The sequence below is a fragment of the Octodon degus genome, unplaced genomic scaffold (genome assembly GCF_000260255.1).
Source record: "Octodon degus isolate 3935 unplaced genomic scaffold, OctDeg1.0 scaffold00041, whole genome shotgun sequence".
In the NCBI taxonomy this organism is placed as follows: Eukaryota; Metazoa; Chordata; class Mammalia; order Rodentia; family Octodontidae; genus Octodon; species Octodon degus.
In genome coordinates this window covers 13,631,214-13,655,744 of record NW_004524617.1, presented here as the reverse complement: position 1 = coordinate 13,655,744, position 24,531 = coordinate 13,631,214, and the positions used below count along the sequence as shown (strand labels likewise).

At 43.8% G+C, this 24,531-nt stretch overlaps 2 protein-coding genes across 4 annotated transcripts in view; one reads left to right on the top strand and one right to left on the bottom strand.

Moving 5' to 3' along the window:
* Apoo (apolipoprotein O) overlaps positions 1–628 on the bottom strand; it is a 92,779-nt gene extending 92,151 nt beyond the window's left edge. The window contains exon 1 of the mRNA XM_004631387.2: positions 406–628. Coding sequence (XP_004631444.1) covers positions 406–414 — 9 coding nt within the window. The 5' untranslated portion in view covers positions 415–628. The remainder of the gene's footprint in view (positions 1–405) is intronic.
* Positions 35–24,531, top strand: CUNHXorf58 (chromosome unknown CXorf58 homolog). Of its 3 annotated transcripts, none has more exons than XM_023715426.1 (9): positions 35–115; positions 3,319–3,463; positions 5,251–5,341; positions 7,970–8,064; positions 8,645–8,756; positions 14,113–14,244; positions 20,364–20,593; positions 23,195–23,354; positions 24,278–24,531. In XM_023715426.1, exons 2-9 carry the CDS (start codon positions 3,339–3,341, stop codon positions 24,461–24,463), a joined length of 1,131 nt encoding a protein of 376 aa, XP_023571194.1. In that variant the 5' UTR covers positions 35–115; positions 3,319–3,338; the 3' UTR covers positions 24,464–24,531. The 3 variants fall into 3 exon arrangements, with proteins under 3 accessions (XP_023571194.1, XP_004631487.2, XP_023571195.1); XM_004631430.3 differs by lacking the exon at positions 35–115 and adding an exon at positions 546–899; XM_023715427.1 differs by lacking the exon at positions 35–115 and adding an exon at positions 1,184–1,241.

Genomic DNA, 24,531 nt, shown 5'->3' with positions numbered 1-24,531 from the left:
GCCACGTTCCAGATTCACAAACCTGACTCTGCCAAGCAACCAAAGCCTCAAACACAGTAGAGTCCTGAGCTGACCTCAGCCTACCCACAACCCCAAGAGGGCAACAGCCCAGGAGGTGGGTACTTCGGAGAGAGGCACTTTAACTTTTCAAAGTTTTATTCCTGAGATCAGGACCCAAAAGGCCAACAGCACCCACCCCAAGGTCTCACACCTCCGCCGGGCAGCCACTCTCCCCAAGCAGAGGTGTGAATGAAACGGGATGCCGGGATGTAGCCAGCACGAAGGCGGGAAAAGCCGAGGGGAGAGGCGGACCTGGGCCCCGGAGAGGCCCCACGAGAGCGAGGGGAGGGTGCCGGGCAACCGGGAGGGGGTGATGACAGGTGTGACCGGGCTCTATGCTCTCACCTTGAACATGTCTCTGGCAGCGGCGGCTCCGGCAGGGTCACCCCGGCCTTGGCCCCGCCTACTATAGAAAGACAACTACGGCGGCCCAGTAGGGCCCTGATTGTCCCGACTGCTCGCAGGCTGCGGCGTGGGTGAAGACTGTACCGCCAGTTCGATGTGGTCAAGGCTTAATTCAACCACCCTGAGCAGGAAGCAGCGTAACTCCGATGCAGCGCGTCGCGCCTGGGGCGAGAGGCCAAAACAAGCCCCGCCCCCAGGAGGCCCCGCCCCTGCTATGGTTACTAGGCTGCCGGAAAGCGCCGGCTCCCCGTGGGCGGCACGCGGAGGCGCGAGCGAGGTGGCGACGGGCGCCGTGCTGCGCTGGGAAGCAGCCTCCGCGGCCACGATTGGGCGCCCAGCAACGTGGGCGGGGAGTCATCTGAGCAGAGACGGCCAGACGGGGGCGCTCGACAGCTCTCCGTGTGTTTTACGGACCTCGCCTTTGAATGTCAGCGGTAGGGGCCTGACTTTACGTCACAAAAGGGTTTTGATCTTTACCTTGGGCTGGATGTGTCTCGGGTTTTAAATTTAATTTGCCGGAACAGTTTAAGATTCTTGAGTGTCAATTCCTCACTAGCAATCCCAAGTATTTGTTTCTTAATAGGAGAAGGAATGATGGCAATGATTATTGACAAGAATAGCAAGCACTAGCACATCTCCATGGGCGCAGCTCTGATCTGAGCTCGCTACATATAATCGTCACACAGAAGGTGGGCATCACTTTCGTTCCCAATCTGTAGGTGAAGCAGCTGAAGCACTGTGATGTGAAGACGTTTGTACAGGGCCACACAGCAAGGGTGGGTGAAAGCCGGGAGCCAAGCCCCTGTGGTGAGCCTTTGAAGTTTGTGTGTAGCCTAAACAACCCTGTGCGATTTGGTTTGGTTTGGTTTGGGGTTTTTTGAGATAAGGTCTCCATATGTAGTCCAGCCAGGCTGGCCTTGAGCTCAGTTCGGTAGCTCAGGCTGAACTCCCAGAGATCCTCCTGTCTCAGCCTTCTGAGTGCTAGGCTACCACACCGGCCCACAATTGTTAGACTTATAATGAAGGTGTATTTCCCATTTCTTCCTGTGTGTCCACCCTCACCCCATGGAAGGGAAAGCCCCTTTCCAGTGAAGAGCAGGTGGGTTCTGGGATGTATATACACCAAGAACACACCTGTCCTTGAAGAAGTCAGGCTTTTCCTGTGTGTGTGTGTGTGTTTTAAGGAAGGGCCTACAGGGTGTTCAGGGTCTCACTAGATTGGACTCGTGGTGATCCGCCTGTTTACAGCCTCCCAAGAGCTGGGATTACAGGGGTGGCCACCACACCCGGTCTCAATTGCTGTCTCAGCGCGCCCCGCCCGAGCCAGCGCTGCAGGCCTGGGATCATATCCCCGGCCCCTGCTCCTGCTTGCAGGAGCTTTAATCCGCTGAGGTATTTGGCCGGCCCTCAGGCTTTTCTTTAATTTTTTCTTTTACATAAATAAATGTACTTTCTTAGAAGTTGGGTTTCAAATCACTGAGAAAAACACATCCGGGGGAAACAGGCATTTCAGTGAGAGATTTATCACAGGCTTTGGACTGGAGATGGTTAGAATGTTGGGAACAGCAAGGTACAGCTGTGAGCTGTGAGCGCCAGGCCTGCCTCCAGGATGTTATGAACTGCTTTTTTTCCTTCTCAAAAGAATTGTTTATTCCAAGCCATCTCCACCCCCACCTCTAGGGAGAAATATCCCAATCTGTCCTGTAGCATCATTACACATATAGAACTAAAGCACAGTGATAAATTAGAAGAGGCATTTAGTACTGGGCATGCACCAAGCCCTTCACACTGAGCTCCAACCCCAGCCCTTTTTATTTTTTACTTTGAGACAAGGGTCTCACTAAGTTACTGCCATCCTCTTGCCTCAGCCTCCCAGAGTGATGGGATGACAGGCTTGCACTACCACCCAATGTAGAACAGGAGTTCTTAATTTAGAGGCATGTAAACTCAGATGGGGGAAATAATGACAACTTTGTTTTCATTAACCGCTAACTGAATTTAGTGTTTATTTCAGTTACGGTGTAGGCGACCAACCACAATAGTGGTAGTAGGACCTCCGACTTTGTCATCTGTAGAAAGCGCAGACATTGTCATACCACATTGAGTCATAACAGATGGTTCAAAATATCTTGTTATGCTCATTGTGACTTCAAAAATCCAGGTATTTTAGGTTTCTTATTTTGTTTCAGGTTTCTTGTGCTTTGTTTTCTTGAGACAGGGTTTCACCATGCAGCTCAGGCTGGCCTTAAGCTCACTTTGTAACCCAAGATGGCCTTGAACTCACATTGATCCTCCTGCCTCAGCCTCCCAATTGCTGGAATTATAGCTGTGCACCACCACACCCAGCTCTTGTTTTACTTAATGCATAAGAGCACATATTACTATAATTTTGCTTAAAAAAAACACTTTGAGGATGCAACTAAGAATTTGGGAGTTCCATCCAAATTGAAGTAATACTTCAAAAAATGAAAAGCTAGAGGTGGAACCAAGTGAGTGATGGGACCAAGCCACAGAGAAGTCGAAGGTTTTGCCCAAAGCCTCACAATAGACAAGTATATAAAACCTCTAATTTTGTGGCCAGGCATTCTTGTTGGTGCGTCCCTATAATCCCAGCACTTGGGAGGCTGAGGCAGGAGGATTGGTGCATTGGAGTTCGAAGCCAGCCTGAACTACTTAGTAAAACCCTGTCTCAAAAACAAATAGCTTGGGGTGGGGGAGATGGCTCAGTAGAATAAGTGCTTACCTGGCAAACACAAGGGCCTGAGTTCAATTCCTGGTTCCAAAAAAAAAAACAGCTCAAATGGTATAATTATGTGGATTGTGACCTTAATGGTTTAACTTATGTACTTGCAGATTATCTCGTTATAAGGAAAATGAATCATCCCTCAAAGGCAAAAAGGACTGGTATTCGAAAATCAGATAAGCAAAAAAGCTCAGGAAAAAACCACACACCACGTTTGCCACCGGTTCCAAAGGCAAAGGTGAAACCAACACTACGGTAAGTACCTGTGTTTTCCCTTGTGTCATTTTCTATAACTGGACCGTTTCCACATTTGTCCACATTTACCCAGATCAACTCGAACACTTCTTACATAAATTAAAAGTCCTCTATTTGAAAATTACTTTCAACAGGCATGGTGGCACATGCCTGTTGTGTCAGCACTCAGGAGGCTGAGGCAGAAGGATCTGCGAGTTTGAGGCCAACCCATGTTATAAAGTGAGACCCTGGCTGAAAAAAAAAAGTAAAATTATATAAATACAGTCACTACTTTCAAATTGCATAGGTGTTATAATTGGAGTTGGTAATTACAAAGTATTGTAGCAAACACCTATTTGATTCTGATTCAACCTGGAGAAACCGCTTTGTTATTCATTTTTGTGTTTGAGGAAGAACCAACCAGAGGAGGTAAGTGACTTGCAGAAAGTGAGACAGCTCATCCTGGCACTCACTGAGCTGGAAAGCTCTTTCCACACCTCCGGCCTCTTTTCTGTGCTGTCTGTTTCCGGCCAGCAGTGCTGCTGGGTCCCTCCGCTTGGGGCAGGAGGACAGGAGGCCTTCACCACCTGCATGATCTGCCCATGCGGCGACATCATCGAACGTGGTACACACCTGTCATCCCAGCACTGAGGTAGGCTGAGACAGGTGGATCATAAATAAAAATAAAATAAAATAAAATAAATTGTAAAGGAAACTGGGATGTAGCTTAGTGTGGAGGCCTTGCTTCAACTCCCAATAACACCAAAACAAAACAAGAAGTAGAATAATTGTCTGACCTAAATGGAACAGGGCTGCTCCTAGCGAAGATCTGAAAAGGGCCTTTCTTTTCTAGCTCATAGTCATGAGCCCCAGAAGAGAACTGGGCCGCTCTAACTTCAGCACTTCCACATCCTATTTGTACCACACTAGAGCGAACTGGACAGTGCTTTAAGAACTAACTGAAGGGGCTAGGATATAGCTCAGTAGCACAAGTGCCTGCCTGGCAAGCGCATGGTCCTGAGTTCAATTCCCAGTACCAAAAAAAAAAAAAAAAAAGGACTGAAAATGCCAGGCATGGTGGTACACAGTTTTAATGCCAGCACTTAGGAGGCTGAGGCAGGAGGATCCCTGTGAGTTCAAGGGCAGTCTGCACTACATAGCGAGACCCTGTCTCAGAGGGGGAAAAAAAAGACCTAAAAATAATTTTAGGCCATAGGTGTTTTCAGAAGGCAAGGCAAATTTCCTCATACTTTTTATTTCCTACATGCCTTCCTCTCTTTCCTTCTCTGTTTTTGGAGAGGGTGCTTTTTACCCAGCCCTAATTGCTAGACGCCTCTGTTTTTCGGGACTGAGCGTTGAACGTAGCACCTCCCCACAGAGCTCTGGCCCAGCCCTTTTTTTCTTTTTATTTTGAGATGGGGACTCACTAAGTTGCCCAGGCAAGGCTCAAGCTTTGTGAGTCCGTCCTGGCCTCCCAGAGTACTGGGGTTACAGGTGTGTACCCCAATGCCTGACTTCTATGCTTCTGAGTGATCAATTCACAGTCTGTACACCTCCTGATGAGAAAGTTTTAGCGAGGATTTTTTTAATACCAAGAGAAGTGTTCTTAAGCTTTTCATATCCTTGTGCTGATTAATTCTGCAGATGACCACTTCTAGTTACTGTATCCAAATTTGCCTCATTAAGTCTGGCAGCTTGTGGGGCATGGGGAGGAATAGGAGAAGCAAACATATTGAGAGTCCTCCAAGATATGAATGTGAAAACTGCAGAAATATGAACCTCTGTTTTCCCCCTCTTATAATTAACAGAGACATTTCAGCTCAAAAAATACAAAGAGCATGGTTCATTCATTTGGACAGAACGATATTTCAACTCTTAAAACACACAATTTGTGCAGCGGTATGTATTTTCTATTTTCTCTGGTAGATTCAATTACTTATTAAGTACAAAGGCCTGTTAATTAAACATAAAATAGATAACCCTCTTTCCCTCTTCTATTTGAATCTAACAGTACTACACAGAATTCTGGAATTGCTTCTTTTGTTAACTATAAATTAATATTTCAGGATTTATTTAATTTTATTTTGAGACAGGGTTTTGCTGTGTAGTCCCAGCTGGCTTTGAACTCGCAGCAGTATTCCTGCCTCAGCCTCCCTAGTGCTGGGATTCCACGCATGCACCCCCATGCCTTGCTTAAACTTCTGTTTAATATAGATACTGTTATTTCTTTCTCTGAAATTAATATACTGTTGTTCTGTCTGTCTGAGACAAGATCTCGCTATGCAGTTCAGGTTGCCCTTGAACTCACTGTATAGCTCAGGCTGACCTGCCACTTGGAGCTCTCTGGCCTCAGCTCACGTGGGTGCATGCTGGGACTACAGGCATGCAGCACCGGCCCAGCTCAAATTTGATTTCTCATTTGAAGATGTGAGACAGTGATCTGGTACAGTAGAGGCCTGGGTGTGGCTCATGCTGTGCCTGGGCTTAGCACTCCCCCAACGCCTCTGGCTTAAAGTGCCCGCAGTTTCACTTCTGAGAGCATTCTATAATATGGGGATAACTTCACTGCAGCCTTGATTATAACAGCAAGGAAAGTGAACCATGCAGTATCCATTTATGAGATGCAGGTTAAATGAGTCTTGCTGGAGTTTTGTTTGTTTGGTTGGTTGTTTTTTGTTTCACTACATAGTTCAGGCTGGCCTTGAGCTCATTGTGTAGCCCAGGCTGGCCTCGAACTTGCACCAGACCTTCCACCTCAGCCTTCTGAGTGCTGGGATTACAGGCATGCCCCCCACACCTGGCTCTTCCTGTCTTCATAATGATAAACCTAGCAGCATCCGTCTGATTATGCAACAGAAAGATAACCAAGATACCCTATTAGTGAAAACAGCCCGTCAGAACAATATAAAGAATATAATCCTATTCGAATAAAAACCAAAAACAGATGCACACCGTCCCTCCTCCCCAAAATAACTTTTGTGATCCGAGCAGAATATCAAGGTTCCCATGATATAGTACCCTTTGGTGTAGTACCAAATGTTCACCTAAGAAAATGACCCATAGTTCTAGTAGTCTGTTATTAGTAATAGTCACACGGAGGGAATTCTGGCAGCCCTTCAAACACCATAGAGTCTGACCCATTTCTGATGTAGTAAAGCAGAGCACTCAGAGAAAAGCCACTCAAGTAAACTCGTGACATTTGGGGACCATTGTCCATTGTCTCACATGCAGAGCTTGCTTTTAATGATCATGTTACTAGTTACCTTGTAATTTTAGACACTTAGTAACAGGAAGAGGGAAATGAATTCTTTTTTTTTCATCTATTACCCTAAGCTTCACTAAATGTTTAGATTAATGATGGTTTGTACTGCTAACATATATATTTTTTTTTTGACAGAACCGGGGATTGAACTCAGGCCCTTGCACTTGCCAGGCAAGCGCTTAGCCTACTGAGCCATCTCCCTGGCCCCTTAACATATATCTTCATGCAATTATCATAGTCATAAAGGTTGAGTGGAGTCATTTAAGGGGTTAGGAGTTTTAGAGTCAGACCTAAGTTTGGATTGTCAGCATCTGTGTATGTTTTTGGGTAAATCCCCTGGGCCAGGGAGATAGCTCAGCGGCGTAAGTGGCTTCCTGGCAAGTACAAGGTCCTGAGTTTGATTACCAGTAGTGCAGAAAAAAAAAAGGTTAAGAAATAAATATTCCCAGAACCTCAGTCTTCTCATTTGTGAAATGGGGACAATAGTATTGCAATAATTTTGCTGTAGTGAGGATCCTAGTGGGGCACCTGCCACAGGTAAGTGGTGTACACGGCGCTCAGCGGCTAGTAACTTACTGTGCCTGCCCTCGCATTAGTCATTCCTTCAGCAAGTACTTGTTCAGCATCCGTACCAGATGCTAGGAAGGTTGCATTGAGAGACACTGCGCCCTTGTGTGAGGCTGTCTGGGAGGAGCAACACACAGGTTTATAGGCAGTTACAGTAGATTATGAGATGTGTTGTCATAGGGAAAGGACAAGACTGGGCGTGGTGGCACACATCTGTAATCCCAGCACTTGGGAGCCTGAAAGCAGGAGGATCCCTACACATCTGATCTGTGTAGTGAAACCCTGCACTAAATACAAAAGAAAAAAAAGAACAATTCCTTGTAATCTTTTTTCTTTCTCATTATTTTGTTTGTTGGTTGGTTTAGGGACAAACAAAGGTCTCACTATATGTTCCAGGATAGCTTCAACTCGTGCTGAGCCTCCTGCCTCAGCCTCCCAAATGCAGGGATTACAGGCATGCGCCACCACACATGGCTCCTTGCAATCATAAAAAGGGGTAGATGTTCAAATTTGGAAACTCAAGGGACTAAGTCACTAGCTCAAGGCCACACAGGTAACAGAGGTGCCAAGATAGAAAGCACCTCTTCAACACTCCAGGTCGAGTGTACTGATGAGGTTGCCTAGTCCTCCGTTACAGTCAGTGAGTCCAAGCTGGGCAGCGTCGCTCTTTCTGTTCACAACACCATCCTCTGTTTCAGGAGTATTGTGTAACTCATGAAATACTGAAGAACGTGAGCCCCGTCGAAGCTCAACTTGTTAAAGATCCTAGCATGAAATGTAAAGTCAGATTCAGGTAAGACTTCTGTGCCACTTTCTTTCATGGAGTACTTCATTCATAAGGAGAGATCTTAGAAATTAATTTTATTTATTTATTTATTTATTTTAGTCTTTTTGAGACAAGGTCTTGCTATGCAGCTCGGCTGGCCTTGAGCTCACTTTGTAGCCCAGGCAGGTCTCGAATTTGCAGAGATCCTCCTGCCTCAGCCTCCAGAGTGCTGGGATTACAGACATGTGCCACGAGGCCCAACCCTAGAAATTAATTTTTTAAATCTTAACAACCTCTCAGGCTAGAATTACCAAGCCAATGTGTTGTCCTTCTTTATGTTTCTTTCGCGTGGTAACTAAGGCCTGATTCTGGCTCAGAGCAGCCAGCCACACAAGCAGCCTGCCGTGGATATGAGGACGAGGGCATGGCGAGTGCCCAGGCTGCAGGCTGATCCTCCACCGCCCCTTTCATTACCAGCTCTGTGTGCTCTCGGCATAGCCCCTGTGCTACAAGCCAGAAACTGTACGAACTATCTTAAATACAAGGGGGAGAAGGAACAGAGCCACTGTGCTAATGCTAAACGACTAATTTTTGGTCTTTATTTCAGATTTAGTGGTGAAATATTTCCACCTTTCATCGTATTTAAAATTTTTCTTCATACTGAGGGCCGTGGTTACAAGTATTTCAGCGGGAAAAATGTATTAAAACCATCAACCAAGGTGATGTTTCATGATGTGCATTGTATGTTAATATAGCTTCTTAACATCTAAGTGCTGTCTGAGTCGCATTCAGAGCGTACAGACGAGGTCATGTCACCATTAAACATCCCACTGGGCAGGTAGCTTTTTTTTAAGTATCATGTTTCAGAGTGTCTCCATTTATTAGCTAAAAACATTTAGAATTAATTACTTATATAAGGCTCCAGGAACTATCCATCCATTTTCTCTATTAAAATTCTGCTCTGTTAATAATGGACTAAAGCAACACATTGGTCAGAGCAGAACGTGCAATGCATTTTATTTGTTCTAATGGAATTTTATTATTTCTTTGATTCTGGTAGCGCATGTTTTTTAAATGTGCTGGACTATACTATTGACAATGAACTTCCAAAATATTGCTTCTTTCCTTACATGAGTTCCCATTATATCTTTCTTCCATCTCGTGAATAGTAAGCATAATTGTGTATACAGAGTAGGAATCATCCAGGGACCTTGTTAAAATGCTACAGCCACTGCCGGTCATGGGCTGTGCTTTTTTTAATTTTTATTCTTATTAGTGCACGTTTGCAGTATAATGCTCACACTCCTAGCAGGAAGTTAGTCTGTGGATGCAACACATCTCAGCTCTGTTTTTCATTCCCTTCCCCTCCCCTCTTCCCATCTCTCGATCCCCTTCCCTTTTGCAAAGGATCTATCTCCCTGTTTGTTTTTCTCTGTCTTTTATTTTGCTCTTTAATTGATTTATATTTTGGGTTTCTCGTATAAGAGACATCAAGGGCCAGCGTTTGAATAGCAGGTATCTGCAGCAGGAGCTATACCCCTTCGGCCCTCATGCCTGACTATAAGTTTGAGGGAGATATTCTCATAAACCACACACCAAAGGTTTTGTCCTGGGCTGTGAGTGTGGTTCAGCAAGTTAGCCCTTGAGTCCATCCACTCCAGCATCACACACACACACACACACACACACACACACACACGACACACATGACACATGTGCATGCATGTGCGTGCACACACACTTTGGAACTATATTACACAGAAAGCACAGCACACCCTCAATCATAAATTGTATCACGTGTCCTGGGAAGACGGCCTCGGAGCCCAGTGGCTTCTGATCAGACCCCACAATCACAGCACTGAGTCCCCAAAGAATATTAGGAAAAGATCAGGGCTACTCTCCTGTGTTCTGAAGCATTATTAATATTTGTGCAGAATATGTTTGTCTTACATTTGAGGAATAAATTTATGCAACCTTCATCTGCAGAGTTAGCTGGTAGCTGTCCTGATCTGATGGACAGTTGTTTTCTTCCAGAGGTTATATAATGGGGTTTCTCCAGGAGCTAAAATCCTCCTGGGTCAGCCCCTGCCAGTTCCTGCTGTGCCCAGGCTTGAGAATGTAAGAAGCTTAGAGGCAGGCTCTGGAAATCACTGCATGTGCATTCAACTCATCAAGGCTCTATGATAACTCCATTCATTTTTTGGCTTTATTTGGGTTTAGTTTAGCCTTTCTTTTTAGCTTGTAAAAATTTGTTTTTGTTTAAATTATGTTGCAAAAAGAAAATGGGAAAGACCAGAAATAAAAAAGAAGAAATGTCTTTGTGTCTTTCTTTTCTGTGCTACAGCTGTCACTTCGCTAGAGCAAGCCCTGGGAAGTTTGTTGCACAGCCTTCACTGCTCCCATGCAAATGTGCAGATATTTATACTTCGTCGGTCGCTTGTATGAAGGTGATCATACTGTTTGGCTGGAGCTTTTCACCAAGCCCTATAATGAATTTTAAATAATACCATACCCCGCTTATAGGGGACACTTTGGACTTTGTCCCTTTATGCAGCTTGAAACAAACTCTAATAACACTTGGATTTGTGATGGATAGAATATTTGCAAAAATGCAATTTTTTTCACTCTAAGCTTAACCCCACCTTGCTCTTTGGAGGAAAGGATTATGTCTTTAGCAAACCGATCCAACTTTTCTTAAGTTTACTTATTTCTTAATATGAAAGTCAGTTTTAGTCTACTTAGATGTTTAGTCTAAATTCACTTACTTTTCTTTTTTGAGACAGGGTCTTGCTGTGCAGTTCAGGCTGGCCTTGAGCTCATTCAGTAGTCTAGGCTGGTCTCGAACTTGCAATGATCCTCCTGCTTCAGCCTCCCGACTGCTGGGATTACAGGCATGCACCACCACGCCCAGCTTCTAAATTCACTTATAAAGGAAAAAGAATTTCATAGACCTTTTTTTGTCTTTGTTCAATCTTTTCTGTCCTTATTTCCATTTCTACTTTCATTTCCTTATCATTTTCCAACTGTATTTCTCATGTTTTGTTTTGGTTTCATTTGGTTTGGTTTTGGTTTTGGTTTTTGAGACAGGGCCTCACTATGTAGTACAGGCTGGCCTTGAGCTCACTATGTAGTCCAGGCTGGCCCCAAACTCATGGCAATCCTCCTGCCTCAGCCTCACGAGTGCTGGGATTGCAGGAGTGCACCACCATGCACGGCTACTGGATCACTTTTTATCAGTTGTAATCTTACACATTTTCTGTATATTGTTTCATTTAATTCCCATAAACACCGTCATGTATATTCTGATATTACCCTTAGTTTGAAAAGACCATGTAACTTGCTCAAGGTCTCACAAGTAGAAAGTGAGGGAACTGAGCCCAAAGCCAGGATCTTAGCCACTCCTGGGAGTCCAGAACCACGCTATCCACATTCTTCCACGTGCTCCTCAGCCACTCGAAAGGGACATACTGTTCTTATTTTGCCTGTGCAGAAGCTAGAACTTGGAAAGTCTTGTCATGGCCACAACTGAGGCTTGAACACTTGTCTGTATTCCCACTGTGCTGTGAATATTTCAAGATTGTAACAACCCCAGCAGTTATGGAGCTTTCATTGCATCTGAGCCTGAATTGAGTTTAACTGTTCCAAGAAACTGTCTTAGTGCAAGGATACCAATTACCACTCCTTTCATGAGCAAGAATTTCCAGCAGAGATAGGGAAGTGACTTCAAATCTTAGAGTAACTTTACAATCCTAAGTGTGAATCTTAGCCAGCAAGTAGCCAGCAGGCTGTGGGGGCTGGTGGGCCGCAGTGACACTGAGCATTGTGAGAAGTGTCACTTGTAGAGATGCCCCTGTTTGCCCTTTGAATCACTTACTAAGGACAGAATCTGCCTGTTTTTTTTTTTCTGGTATCAGGGATTGAACTCAGGACTTTGCGCTTGCCAGGCAGGTGCTTATGACTCTGAGCTATATCCCCAGCAGAACCTGCTTCTTGAATCCTGCTCTAATTGGCTGGCATCCTGGAACTGTGGCCTAGTTTTTGCCTACTCTTTTCTTCTAAGGCTGGAGTCTTTCTTCTTTCTTCCTATGGGAAAAGATTTTCCTGAATATAGCCACACCTATCAGACGTCTGACAAAGAACATCTTGGCCATTGGAGGGTCAGCCCTCCTCACAAGTAGGCTAAGAGTTTGTCCTATGCTGCCAGGCATGGGGTTTTTTGTCTTTGCTTTTTGTTTTTTTGTTTTTTGTGTATTTAGTACAGGGTCTACAGAGTCTCACTGCATAGCTCAGACTCATAGTGATTCTCCTGTTATAGTCTCCCAAGCACTGGGATTGCAGGCACATGCCACCATGCCCAATCCCAATGGCCCTCTCAGTGCCCTGGGGGTGGGGCCAGCACGGCATGCTGCAGTTTGAACCCCAGTCCCTGTGCCTACCTAAGTAGGCGCATTAGTTCCCTGAGCTATCTGGACAGCCCTAGGCCTGCTTTCTTTGGTCAGGGAACTGGAATGGGCTGGAGACAGTTGAGCCACACAGCTGAGACACTGTACCAATGAGGAAACTAAGGCTTGGCGAGACTGGTGCCAGTGCCTGAGTGGAGCAGTGGAGGAACTGACATACATGCCTCTTCTAAGTAGCCTCAGCAAAAGTAAAATACTTTATCCATGAAGAAATGCCTACGGCAGGACTTGCATGGTTTCTGTACCTATTCAGTGTACAGTGATGTGCTTTAACTTTAGTGTCATGGTAGGAGCTGTCTAATTAGAGCCCACAGGAAATTAATTGCAAGGAAGCCTAATGGAGAGCTGCGCCATCAATAGATGGCCAGTGTGTAAAGAAAATAATGAAATGGAAAGTAAAATTATCTACTGCTGGGAAGGCTCCATGTCACTTATCAGCAACTCTTTTGCCCCTCAGATTTAGTACATTAGGGATAAAACTACAACCACTTGAATATTTTCTTCCTTTTTTTTTTCTATATGTGTCCTTGAGGCTTTGGACTTTTTAAAAATATTCTGGATAACAAAATTGAAAATTGGAGTAGAAAATATACACAGGCTAGCTGTTATGATGTGTGCATTCAGGAAAAAGAACAAAGATCCTGGATTTTGAGCCTTTCGCAATCGCTTGTCTTTACGGCCCTACCGGCATTTGCACAGTGCTGACAAACTTTCACAAACGGCACATTATGTCACATGAGAGGAAAGAAAAACCAATCTAGAATTAAAAGATATTTGGCTTTTCTTCTCCACCAGCCTCCCTCAATGTAAACAGACACTTTGTGGCCAGAAGCACAGGTCGGTAATATAAATATGGTTTAGGGAAGTCAGCACAGATTTGGGGGCTGGGAACACCTCAGGCTCTCTTGCCAGGCTGCGCGAAGCTCTTTGCACAGGGGTAGGTGCTTGTGGAAAGGTCTGGTGTCTGTCCAGCCGGTCAGCCTTCGAGCCTCCACATTTCCTGTGTGATTCTTCTCTCTCTGCTGTCTCAGATGCTTTCCTTGAGTATAAACTGTTGACATTTGAGAAAGAAAAATCCTTTGTTTGCTTCTTTGGCCACCCAGAATGAAGTCTGAAGGGGAGAGAGGCCTAAGCAACTTGAAACATACGTATTTCCGTCTGGGGACAATGTATTAGCTGACACATGAAAGAGCGTTGGCCCCGGCAACACCTTTCATTGCAGTTCCTAGGGCAACCTGTTTAATCACCCGATAAGTTTCTCTGCATTGACGACACAGATGACGTTACAGGCTCGTTCTATCTTTTAAAGCAAAAGAATGTTTTTCAAGGAGAAACAAATTTTTAAAAACTGGTCCTCTGAGGATTGTGGACTCTGATACTCTAGCTGCGTTTATAAACCATATAGCTGTGGCATGGAAGCAAATTATAAGTGGTTTTAAAATCCCCATTTATTCTCCTCATGAATATAGCCTTTCTGTTGAATAGCAAACTCCTAGGGGAAATGAACAATATTTGATGTATTTGTCAGAAAAAAATATGTAAAGCATGTGCTGATCGCTAAAAATATTACAGTACTACTGTTTTTTAGAAAATCTGTTTTCTGTTTTCTTTGTAGGGAGTAATTGATGCTTGCAAAATGATGGGAAAGCAGAAATTTTATCAGCAAATTATGGAAGATGAACGTCTTTATGAGAAGTTCAAAATAACTGACCATGTAGATATTGTCACCACTCAAGATTATATGCAAGTAAGGAATTTAGATTTAGCTTATTGAAAGCCAAAACAAACAAACAAACCAAAAAAAAGGCCTTCCTGACCCTGTCCTCCAAGGAGAGAAAAATAATACATGTATTTATTGTGGTAATCTCCAAACAACGTAACATTTGCCATTTTGACCACTTTCAAGTACACAGGTCAGGGGCATTAAATGCATTTATTCATAGCAATGAGCACCTATCATTAGCATCAGGTTCCAGAGTTCTTTTGGACTCCAAAGGGAAACCCAGGATCCAATATGCAGTCACTCCACTTTCCTCCAGCATGTTAACCCCTGCTCCCTGTGTCTCTGAGTTTGCTTAGACTACACAGTGCATGTAAAGGAGTCATGTCATTTGTGGCCTTTTGTGTCTGGGGGACGGGACAGCTGCTGATAGCTAAGGAATATGAGATTCCTTGCCAGGTGTACTGGCACACTCCTGTAACACTAGCACTCAGGAGGCTGAGGCAGAAGGATCACTGTGAGTTTGAGACCCATCTGGGCTACATAGGGAGTTCAAGGCTAGCAGCTCAAACTACATAGTGAGACCCTGTCCATTAAAAGAAAGAAAGAAAAAAGAAAGGAGAGAGAGAGAGAGGAAGAAGGAATATGGCAATGCTTACACAATGTTATAAATATACTAAAAACTACTGAATTGCATACTTTAAGGCGGTATAAATTGCAAATTTTATATTACATGAGTTTTATCTCCATTTTTAAAAGTCACTACAGGTTGCTAAAGTAGTTCATGATAAGGATTCGACCTAGTAAAGAATGGTTCTGCTCCTGATTAGATGCTTTCTGCTATAAGTAGCAGAGTACTCTCAACCACAAGAGGCTTAAACAATAAGGACTGTTTTTTGTCATGTTAAGGAAGTTCACAGATAGCCAGTGCTTGGGCCAATTCATCAGCTCAGGAACATCAGGGCTCTGCATCAGCTTCTCTTGGCTTTCATCACACGGTAACAAGACCATCACATCCTCAGCTCTATTCAAGAGACAGAAAGACTGAGACTCCGAGTATCTTTCTCCATCTCAAGAAAGCAAATCTTGGAAGCCATCTCCCACTTGGCACCATGGCAGCCCTCAGACCCCTCATGAAGTCCAAGATCATCAAAAAGAGGACCAAGAAGTTCATCCAGCACCAGTCAGACCAATATGTCAAAATTAAGCACAACTGGCAGACAACAGAGGCATCGACAACAGGGTGTGGAGGAGGTTCAAGGGCCAGATCTTGATGCCCAACATGGGTTATGGAAGTAACAAAAAGACAAAGCACACACTGCCCAGCAGCTTCTGGAAGTTCCTGGTGCATGTTAAGAAGCTGGAGGTGCTGCTGATGTGCAACAAGTCTTACAGCACAGAGATTGCTCACAATGTCTACTCTAAGAACCACAAGCCCATTGTAGAAAGAGCAGCCTAGCTAGCCATCCGAGTCACCAATCCCAATGCCAGGATGCACAGTGAAGAAAATGAGTAGACAGCCTGTGTGCATGTTTATTTGTGCTTCAGTAAAACCACAAAAAATGCAAAAAAGAAAAAAGAAAAAAGAAAGAAAGAGAGAGAGAGAGAGAGAGAGAGAGAGAGAGAGAGAGAGAGAGAGAGAAAGCAAATCTTTCCCAGAAGCCCCCAGTATACTTCCTCTCAGGTCTCATTGGTCAGAACTGTGTGCCCCCAAACCGATCATTGACAAAGGGAAATGGCATCCATTCCCATGACTGAGTTAGAGCAACCGTGGCCCATATGCTGGGGCCCTCCTCCCGAAGCTCAATACTATTCTATACCTGAATAGTATGGCTCTTTGAGCTAGGTAGAAGTCAGGCATGCAGGCAATGACAAGTGACAGTCTGGGGGTGAGCAGGTGGCTCCAGCAGGCAAAGGCTCTGTGGCAGGAGGAGCTGCCGGAGCACATGAGGGGGCTGAAGAAGGCAGTGCACAGAATGCATGATGTGTGGTGAGGCTCCGGGCCTTTATCAGGTCATGCAGGGCTTTATACCACAGTAAAGGATTTACTTCCTGTCCTGTGTGCAACGAGAAACTTGAGCATTGTTTGAAATCTATTGAGTGAAAAGACTCCTTATTAGGTGTGACTAAAAATACAGTGAATACTTTTTTAAAAAATGTAAACCTGTATTACAGTAAAAGACTCATTGCCATTAATCTCCCTCAAAGTGCAGGGGCCTGAGTTCAATCCCTGGTTCCACCAAAAATAAAAAAAATTTAAAAAGCAAGTTCCTTTAAAAAAAAAATCTCCCTCAAAATTCTCCCCTTCGGTTTGAACATACCTATCATTCTTGCTACTTTTGGAAATGGTTCCAAAGTCCTCTTTTGTGAGTGTCTTTAGTTACACTGTTGGATTGGAGCTGCCTTGACGGCCTGAATAGATTTCAGACATTTACCTTTCATGGTCATTTTGACTTTGGGGAGGAGCCAGAAGTCTCACAGTGCCAGATCCTGCGAATAAGGTAATGAGCACACACGTTAACGTTTTCTGAGCCTGCCTTTCGGTTAGATGGCGCTCAGCAGCAGCATTCACAGTACGGTCTTTTTGATTACACCACATAAAGACTCTCACAAAGGAGGACTTCCAGAACGACTTCAGAAATGATGGGATAAATGTGTTCAAAGCAAAGGGGAGTACTTTAGAGCGAATTCATCACAACGTGTCTTGCTCTCAGTATAAAAAATTTACATTTAAACATTCACTGTAAATTTCAGTCACAATTTGTACTTCAGGGGATTCTGAGTATGTTAGGAGGAATAGGATCGCCTTGGCTTAGGGCTGTGACTCTGGAGACATGAGATGACGTTTACACCCAGTAGGCCTGAGTGTCCAGGAGGGAAGATAAAGCATGACTCCTAGATTTCTGGTTTGTGTAACTCAGTGGCTCGTGGTACAGAATCAGGGAACTTAAGGTACACATCTGCATAATAACAGCAAGGGGGATGATTCCTTTTATTCTTAGAAAAATCCATAGAGGGAAGAACTGCTATTACCCTCATTTTGCAAGGTTTCTTGGTAAGTCTTGAATTTACCATTTAATAATTTTTAAAAATTTTATTGGTTTGTAGTACATAGTGATTACATTCATCATGAGGAGATGGTACACGTACCTGTCACATCTTCATTTTGCAAGAGTTAGAAAAACAAGCGATCCCTAAATTCTGCCTCATGCTAATATGTGTGGCCTTAGCGCTTCGATTGGTTACTTGAATATGAAAGCCGAAATCAGTGTAGCTGGCACCTTAGAGACTCTGGAGTGTTTTCTCTCTTTCAGAGTATATGTGATGATATTAAGGGAATTGGACCAGGAAGCATGTAGAACTTGGGATATCAGCTGTCTTTGCTAAGGACACGGGTCACGTCCTTGAAGATTGTTAATATGACAAGGATTAGTGTCCCAAAGAGGAATCTCCAGAGAGGTTATTGAAAGAGAGAGATAAGATTGCTGAGCTCGTGATGGCATTGTTTTAGCTTTTTACAGGCATGTTATCTCCCTTAATCTTGGAATTTGTAATAACAAATTATGTGACCCTATTTACAGATGAGAAAAATGCGGTTTAACCAAGTCCGAAAAACCTTGCCCAAGGTCACGCAGTGAATAAGTGACAGAGCAGGCCCTTGACAGGCCTGTGGTATTTACTTATTTTACTACCCCACTCTTGGGAAATGAAATATACAGGCAGTTTCACTGTGAACAGCAGTGTGGAGCCATGCAAATGATCACGCATGCCAAAATCACACAAAGCAAACGTAATAATCATAGGAAAATTTACGATTGTCCTGTGACCTTTAAAATTTTTCAAAAAGAAAACATTACAAACTCTGCCATAAATATACAATATAGGAAAATGAAAGGGGAAAACACACACTTTTAGTATGCTATAATTTAAAATATGAGATATGATGAAAATGAAAGTTTTATTTCTTTGGGGAAACTAAGCAACTATGAGTACTAAAAACCATTGAGTTGTATGCTTTGCATGGGTGAATTACTTTGTAAGTAAGTCTCAGAGCTGTGAAAAAATGAACCGGAGATGGAGCTCAGGGATAGAGCACTTGCACAGCTTATAGGAGGGCCTGGGTTAAGTCTTTAAAAACCCCAGCTAATCAGGAATAATTTGAATCGCACTTGCCTTCTTGGTCTTGTTGTGTCCACTACAGTAGGGAGCATGTGTCTTTTCTATGCCTTGGTGAACTGTCACACTCCTGAGCTTGGATCAGCAGCCAACATTCTGTTCTGCGTACTTTAAATGGTGTGAAGTGTATCAGAGTCCCTTTAGGGTGAAGCTTTTGGGGGCCAGCATCACTTCCTGTGGAACAGCCTCATCGTTTTTGTCACAGCCACTCTTCTTGCTTGTGCTGCTAAATTTGCCTTCACCGCGTTCCTCTAGCTGTGTGTCTACACTCTTAGTAACAGCAGCATCAGCTTCCACATGGTCACCTGTCTCTTCTAGGATTCCACCTACTTGTGATCCTGGTTTCACTCCCACTTTTCCTTTGCTGGCTAGTGTTCTTTCAGTTATCCAGCTCTGTAAAATGTCACACACATTTATCACAAAGAAGCAACACAGCCAGGTGTGGTGGTGCACACCTGTGATCCCAGCACTTGGGAGGCTGAGGCAGTAGGATCACCAGGCCAGCCTGGACTGCACAGCAAAACCCTGTCTCAGAAAGACTAAACAAGGGCCAGGGAGATGGCTCAGTGGAATAAGCGCTTCCCTGGCAAGGCCTGAGTTCAATCCCTGATTCCACCAAAAAAAAAAAAAAAAAAAAAAAAAACTAAACAAAACAAAGAGGCCATACAACTACATATTTTGCCATCTGCACGTTAGCGTAAGCTGAAGAACAGATTCAAAGTAACCAACCACTGAAAGGTTAAAAGGACTGACATGATTTGTCGCTAATTATAAACATTTGTCATCTCTGTGGTGGTCTAAAAACTGAAGAACTGGCAGCCAAGTTTGCACTGTATGCAGTTGCCCCCAGTTGTACTGGAGTAGCTTCAAGTGGCGCTCTGCTGTTGGTTGTTATTGAAGGCAACAGTGGTGACTGAAATATGTGCATGCCAAAGTGCTGCTGAGGGACAGCTGCGTCTGTGTGTGTGTGTGTGTGTGTGTGTGTGTGTGTGTGTGTGTGCATGTGTATGAGAGAGAGAGAGAGAGCGTATCGTAGGAAGCGTGTGAGCATGTGTGCATTATACCCTAAAGGCCTCTGGTTTCCTAGCATCGTAGGCCTCCGTTGCCTAGTCTGATAGCTCCTTCTGTCCTATCTCTGTCTCTTAAGTGCACATTTACAATGTTAAATTGATTCTTTGTTTTCATTTTTAAAACCCTAATTTGGCTGGGCATGGTGGTGCACACCTGTCATCCCAGCACTCAGGAGGCTAAGGCAGGAGGACAGCTGTGAGTTTGAGGCCAGCCTAAGGTACATAATGAGTTCAAGGCCGGCCTGAACTACATAGTAAGACTATGTCTCAAAAAAAAATAAGAACAAAAAAAAAATCCTTTGGGCTGGGGAGATGGCTCAGTGGAATAAGCGCTTCCCTAGCACGCACAAGGGCCTGAGTTCAATCCCTGGTTCCACCAAAAAAAAAAAAAAAGAACAAATTAGAAAAAATATAAAATGGGATTTCTACAAATATCCCAAATGAAAGTAGCGAAATTATTCACTGTGTACCAAAAATAAACTCATCATTTCTAAAAAGATTTTGTGCAAATGTTCCCTCAACCCAAGCATGTCACAAATGGTCACTACTAGATAGCAGAACAGAGAACTATTATGAAGCTTAGGCCCTTCCTGAGTTTAATTTATCTGAGTTATATGTGCCATGAAGCCATTTATGCCTTAAAGAAGCATTTAGTGAGTGTGGTACCATGTGCTGATGCTGTGTGACGTGGCTCCTGGCCTCTGGTAAGGAAGCTAAGGGGCGTACAGGTGGCTCAGACACCTCTAGCTGGCAATAATAGAGAGCTGTTCATCGAGTTCAGAGATGAGCCCAAAGAGTGCCTTTTGGAGGAAGTGACTTTTGAGGGGGACTGTGTGAAATGTGTCTAAAACCATTAGGGATCATCCATAACCAATCATTCTGAATCATTTTTCTATATAGTACGCAAGTCTCCTGGATGAGATCCCTGCATCGGCTGGTGGCAAGAATAACCTTTGGCGAAGATTAAACCTCAAAAGCATTCCCAGGACAATGATCATATATGACATAGTTAATTATGCAGAGTGTGGAGTAATGTCAGCCCGTTTACAAAAAGAAGTGAAGTATCTGTCACAGAGACCACGAACGGAAGAGATGCGTCAGCGCCAGCTACAGATCGTTTCTGCAGTTAGGTAAAGCAGATCCTTCTTCAGGGTTCCAATGCTGTAGACATTTCTGAAAATATTCACACTCTGTCAGAGAGCTCACTAAAGATAATAATAGGGCATATGGGGAAAATCAAGTTGGGGGCAGATTGCCCAAAATGTATGCAACTTCGTAAACAGAGCACTACCAAAAAGGGCAATTGGTACCTGGGGAGATCACTTGTCCCACCCAGGGGGGCAGCGAGGGTAGTGGGAGGCTGCCACAGCCAATGGAAGAAGTGTACAGTGATAGAGGGGAGATGTCAGTGAGTCTTTATTAGGTTATAGATGCCGGCTGGTATGCAGGTGGAGGGGGGACTTTGGGTGGAGGGAATGCATCAATCCGAGAACTGAGAGCCATCCAAGGCCAGGAGGGTGGGGGGCACAGAAAGGGCAAGTGAGGGTGCTCGGCCCTCTGTGGGGAGAGTTTGGGGTAGAGGTGCTAATGTCTGTGCCCACAAATACGTCTGAAGGACCGCCCACTGTCTGTGCAGCATAGTGTGCTGCAGGTTATAATGCAATCCTCGCAATTCTGGTCACCTTGCCTAGAATAAATTGCACATAAATTACAATGACATTATTCCCTTCTTTACCAACAGCGTGTGAACCAATTCACATTTTCAAAGGCGTGTTGTAAGAAAATAGATGTCTTATGATCTGAAACAGCACGGACAGAATGTGACTACCTCAATTACATTCCTTTCTTCTTCCCATTACTAAAGCTCACCTAGCCCATCTTATTTACAAATTAAGCCAGCTTTCTTAAGAAAAAGAAAGAGATGATGAGACTGAAGAAGGCTTATTGGCAATCTATTTTCACATACTCATATTTGGATGAAAAATATGCCTTTAGAACACGAAGACATTGGTGCCCCGTGTTAAGCAAACATGCTGGGCTTTCTTCAGGAGCGGAGATGAGTGGCGCTGACCCCACAACATAATTTCACTCTTATTTTATGATCAAGGCTATACATTTTCTAAACAGATGGCCTGGTGTAGGACACAGTCTGTCATCATGAAACAGATCTTCTCTAACTCATTCATATGAGCACTGAATAGAGAACTTAACCCTGTTACCACCAAGGTCAAAGAAGTGATGTCATTTTCTCTGCCACCAAGGCTCTCTGCTATGTGGATTCTTGCTAAGGATTATCCAAGAATGACTCACTTAAGAGCCAAAGAAGGAGCCAAATTCTAAATCACTTGGGGGAAAAAAACAGGTTTAGAAAAGGCTGCTGGAATACAATCTTAGCTTGGGGTCTCCCAAATGGAGGTGAATCCTGAGACAAGGACTTGAGTTTGAGTGGTTTATTTGGGAGGTAGCCCCAGGAACCACTGGTGGCAGGAGTAGAAAGCGAAGACAAGGGCTGGCCAAATAGCTCAGCAAATTAAAGTACCTGCAAGCAGGCACAAGCGTTGGGGTTCAATCCCCAGGCCTGCCATGCTGACCCAGCCCCCAGGACCACTGAGACGACTGGGCGTGGTGGTGCGCACCTGTAATCCCACCTCTCAAGAGTCCAATCTAGTAGCAAGACCCTGAACACCCTATAGACCCTTCCCTAAAATACAAAAAAAGAAAGAAAGAAAGAAAGAAAGAAAGAAAGAAAGAAAGAAAGAAAGAAAGAAAGAAAGAAAGAAAAGACAGAAGGGAAGGTAGCCCAACTATATTCCCAAACAAGTTGCCACCTAATCAGAGCTTTATCACCCCCCAACCCCCACTTCCTGTGAATGTCAGAGCCAAGTTATCCCTCAGGGCTGAGGGAGCAGCCACATTGCTAGACCAACACCCATCAGTCATGAGGTAAGGGTCAATTAAGAAGTGGAACATTCATTCTGAGGCGCTTGCAGCCTGCTCTGCATATGGGCTTTTGTTTTCAAAGACACCTGTGAGGACCATCCTTGCAGATGTTGGCAGATGGACTTTGAGCTGATGTGCCTGGCAGCACTGGAGGCCAGAGGATTGTGGGTGTGGCCCCAGCTGCATCCAACCCCAACACTTATTTGAAAACTAAAAGAAAGAAAAAAAGGTTTTGCCTGAGTGCAGTGGTACGTGCCTATAGTCCCAGTAGCTTAGGAGGCTGCAGGAAGAGGATCACAAGCTCAAGGCCAGCCTGAGGGACCTAGTGAGATGCTGTCTCAAAAGAAAAAATTGTTAAATGGGTTGTAGATGTAGCTCAGTAGTACAATGCTTGCCTCACATGTGAGTCTGATCTTAAGTATCAGACCCTCACACGCTCAAGTTTTCTTTTGAACCATTATGAAATGTAATACTCTTTTGGTGTTAGCATATGATATTTAAAAAACTCAATAGCTACTAGTAGTATTTTCCAGAAAATTTTATTTTCAATCGATAGCATATTCTATCATTGTCACCAATGTTATGACCTCTGCATTTTCCTGAGTACCAGACACAGAGCAATGCTTGGAAACTCAAGCATCAGTGACCCTGGACCTAAAAGCTTGTGCACAGCACTCTTCTGCAGAATGAGCTCTAAGATGTACTCGCTGGAGTTTTAGTACAGCTTGGAACTTGCCTTACACTTAATTTTATTTTTTGTGCTTTTTCTGTCTGTACCACACATCTGCTAGGTGTCCATCCTTGGCGAGCCTCAAGCCTTTATATCGGCCCTACCAAGAGCAAAGCAAAGTGAGACACTTGGGGCGTCGATCCAAGCAAGCACAAATGAAAGTTGATAAAATGAGAAAAGCATATATGACACCTAAAAAAGAAGATGCTTCAGAGGAAACTGTAAGTTTAACTTGCTCTGAATTCATTGAGGTAGGCAATATTCAAATGGCCTATAAGACATTCTACTTGCATAACTAAGATTGTCCTAATCTGCAAATTCAAGGCTAAAGCACCTTTGGCACATGATACCTTGGATGGAATAAAGCTACTTTCATCTTGGTGACAATGTTTTTAAAGTTCTTAAACAGTACTAATAGCTGTTCTGGTAAACAATAGCTGTTTTGACTACATATCAGCATGAATTGGAAGCAAACTCATCTCCATATGATGACACTGTAAACTTCAATACATCTCTTATGGTGCTTTTCTCATCTCTATTTAAATTTATGTTGTTTTGTTTTTGTTTGTTGGTGGGGGGGTTGTTGTTGTTGTTGTTTTGTTTTTTGTCTTTTTGAGACAGAGTCTTGTTATGCAGCTCAGGCTGGCCTTAAGCTCACTTTGTAGCCTAGGCTGGACTCAAACTTGCAACAATCCTCCAGCCTCTGCCTCACTATGTTACCCCCTCAAACTCCTGACCTCAAGGGATTCTTCTGTTTTAGCATTCCAAGTAGCTGGGAAGGCAGATATGGCTCTTTCTAAACTTATTAAAAACTATATTGTGAGCCCAATATGGTGGCACTCACCTATTATCCCAGCACTCAGGAGGCTAAGGCATGAGGATTGCCATAGGTTCAAGGCCAGCCTGGGCTACGTAGTGAGACCCTGTCTCAGAAACAAAACAAAGCAAAGCTATATTATGTAGAGTATATTTTCCCATCATAGGGATAGTTGCACAAACATATTGTTGTATTATTTTGTAAGGACAAAAACTATATATTGTAAAATTTTGGGAGGTGAGGCCAAGTATATAAAGTCAGATTTTTAAAATATGAAGTAGTAAAAGCCAAATATAGAACACTTGGCACTTTTATTTATAATTCTAGCAACCGCAAAAAGCTGCAAAGCCTCAGAGGATACAAGAGACAATTGTGTACTCCAGCCCAGCTTTTGACATTGTGAAATATAAAGAATACATCCCAGATAATACACTGAGTGAAGAGGAGGAGGAGGAGGAAGAAAGGGAAACATTTGCCTGGTATCAAGAGTTGTATCGTCAGTATTTTCCATGATGCTGATACAAAGCTAATTGACAGAACACTGAAGTTGCTTGTCTGACTATAAATAAAGGACAATCAGA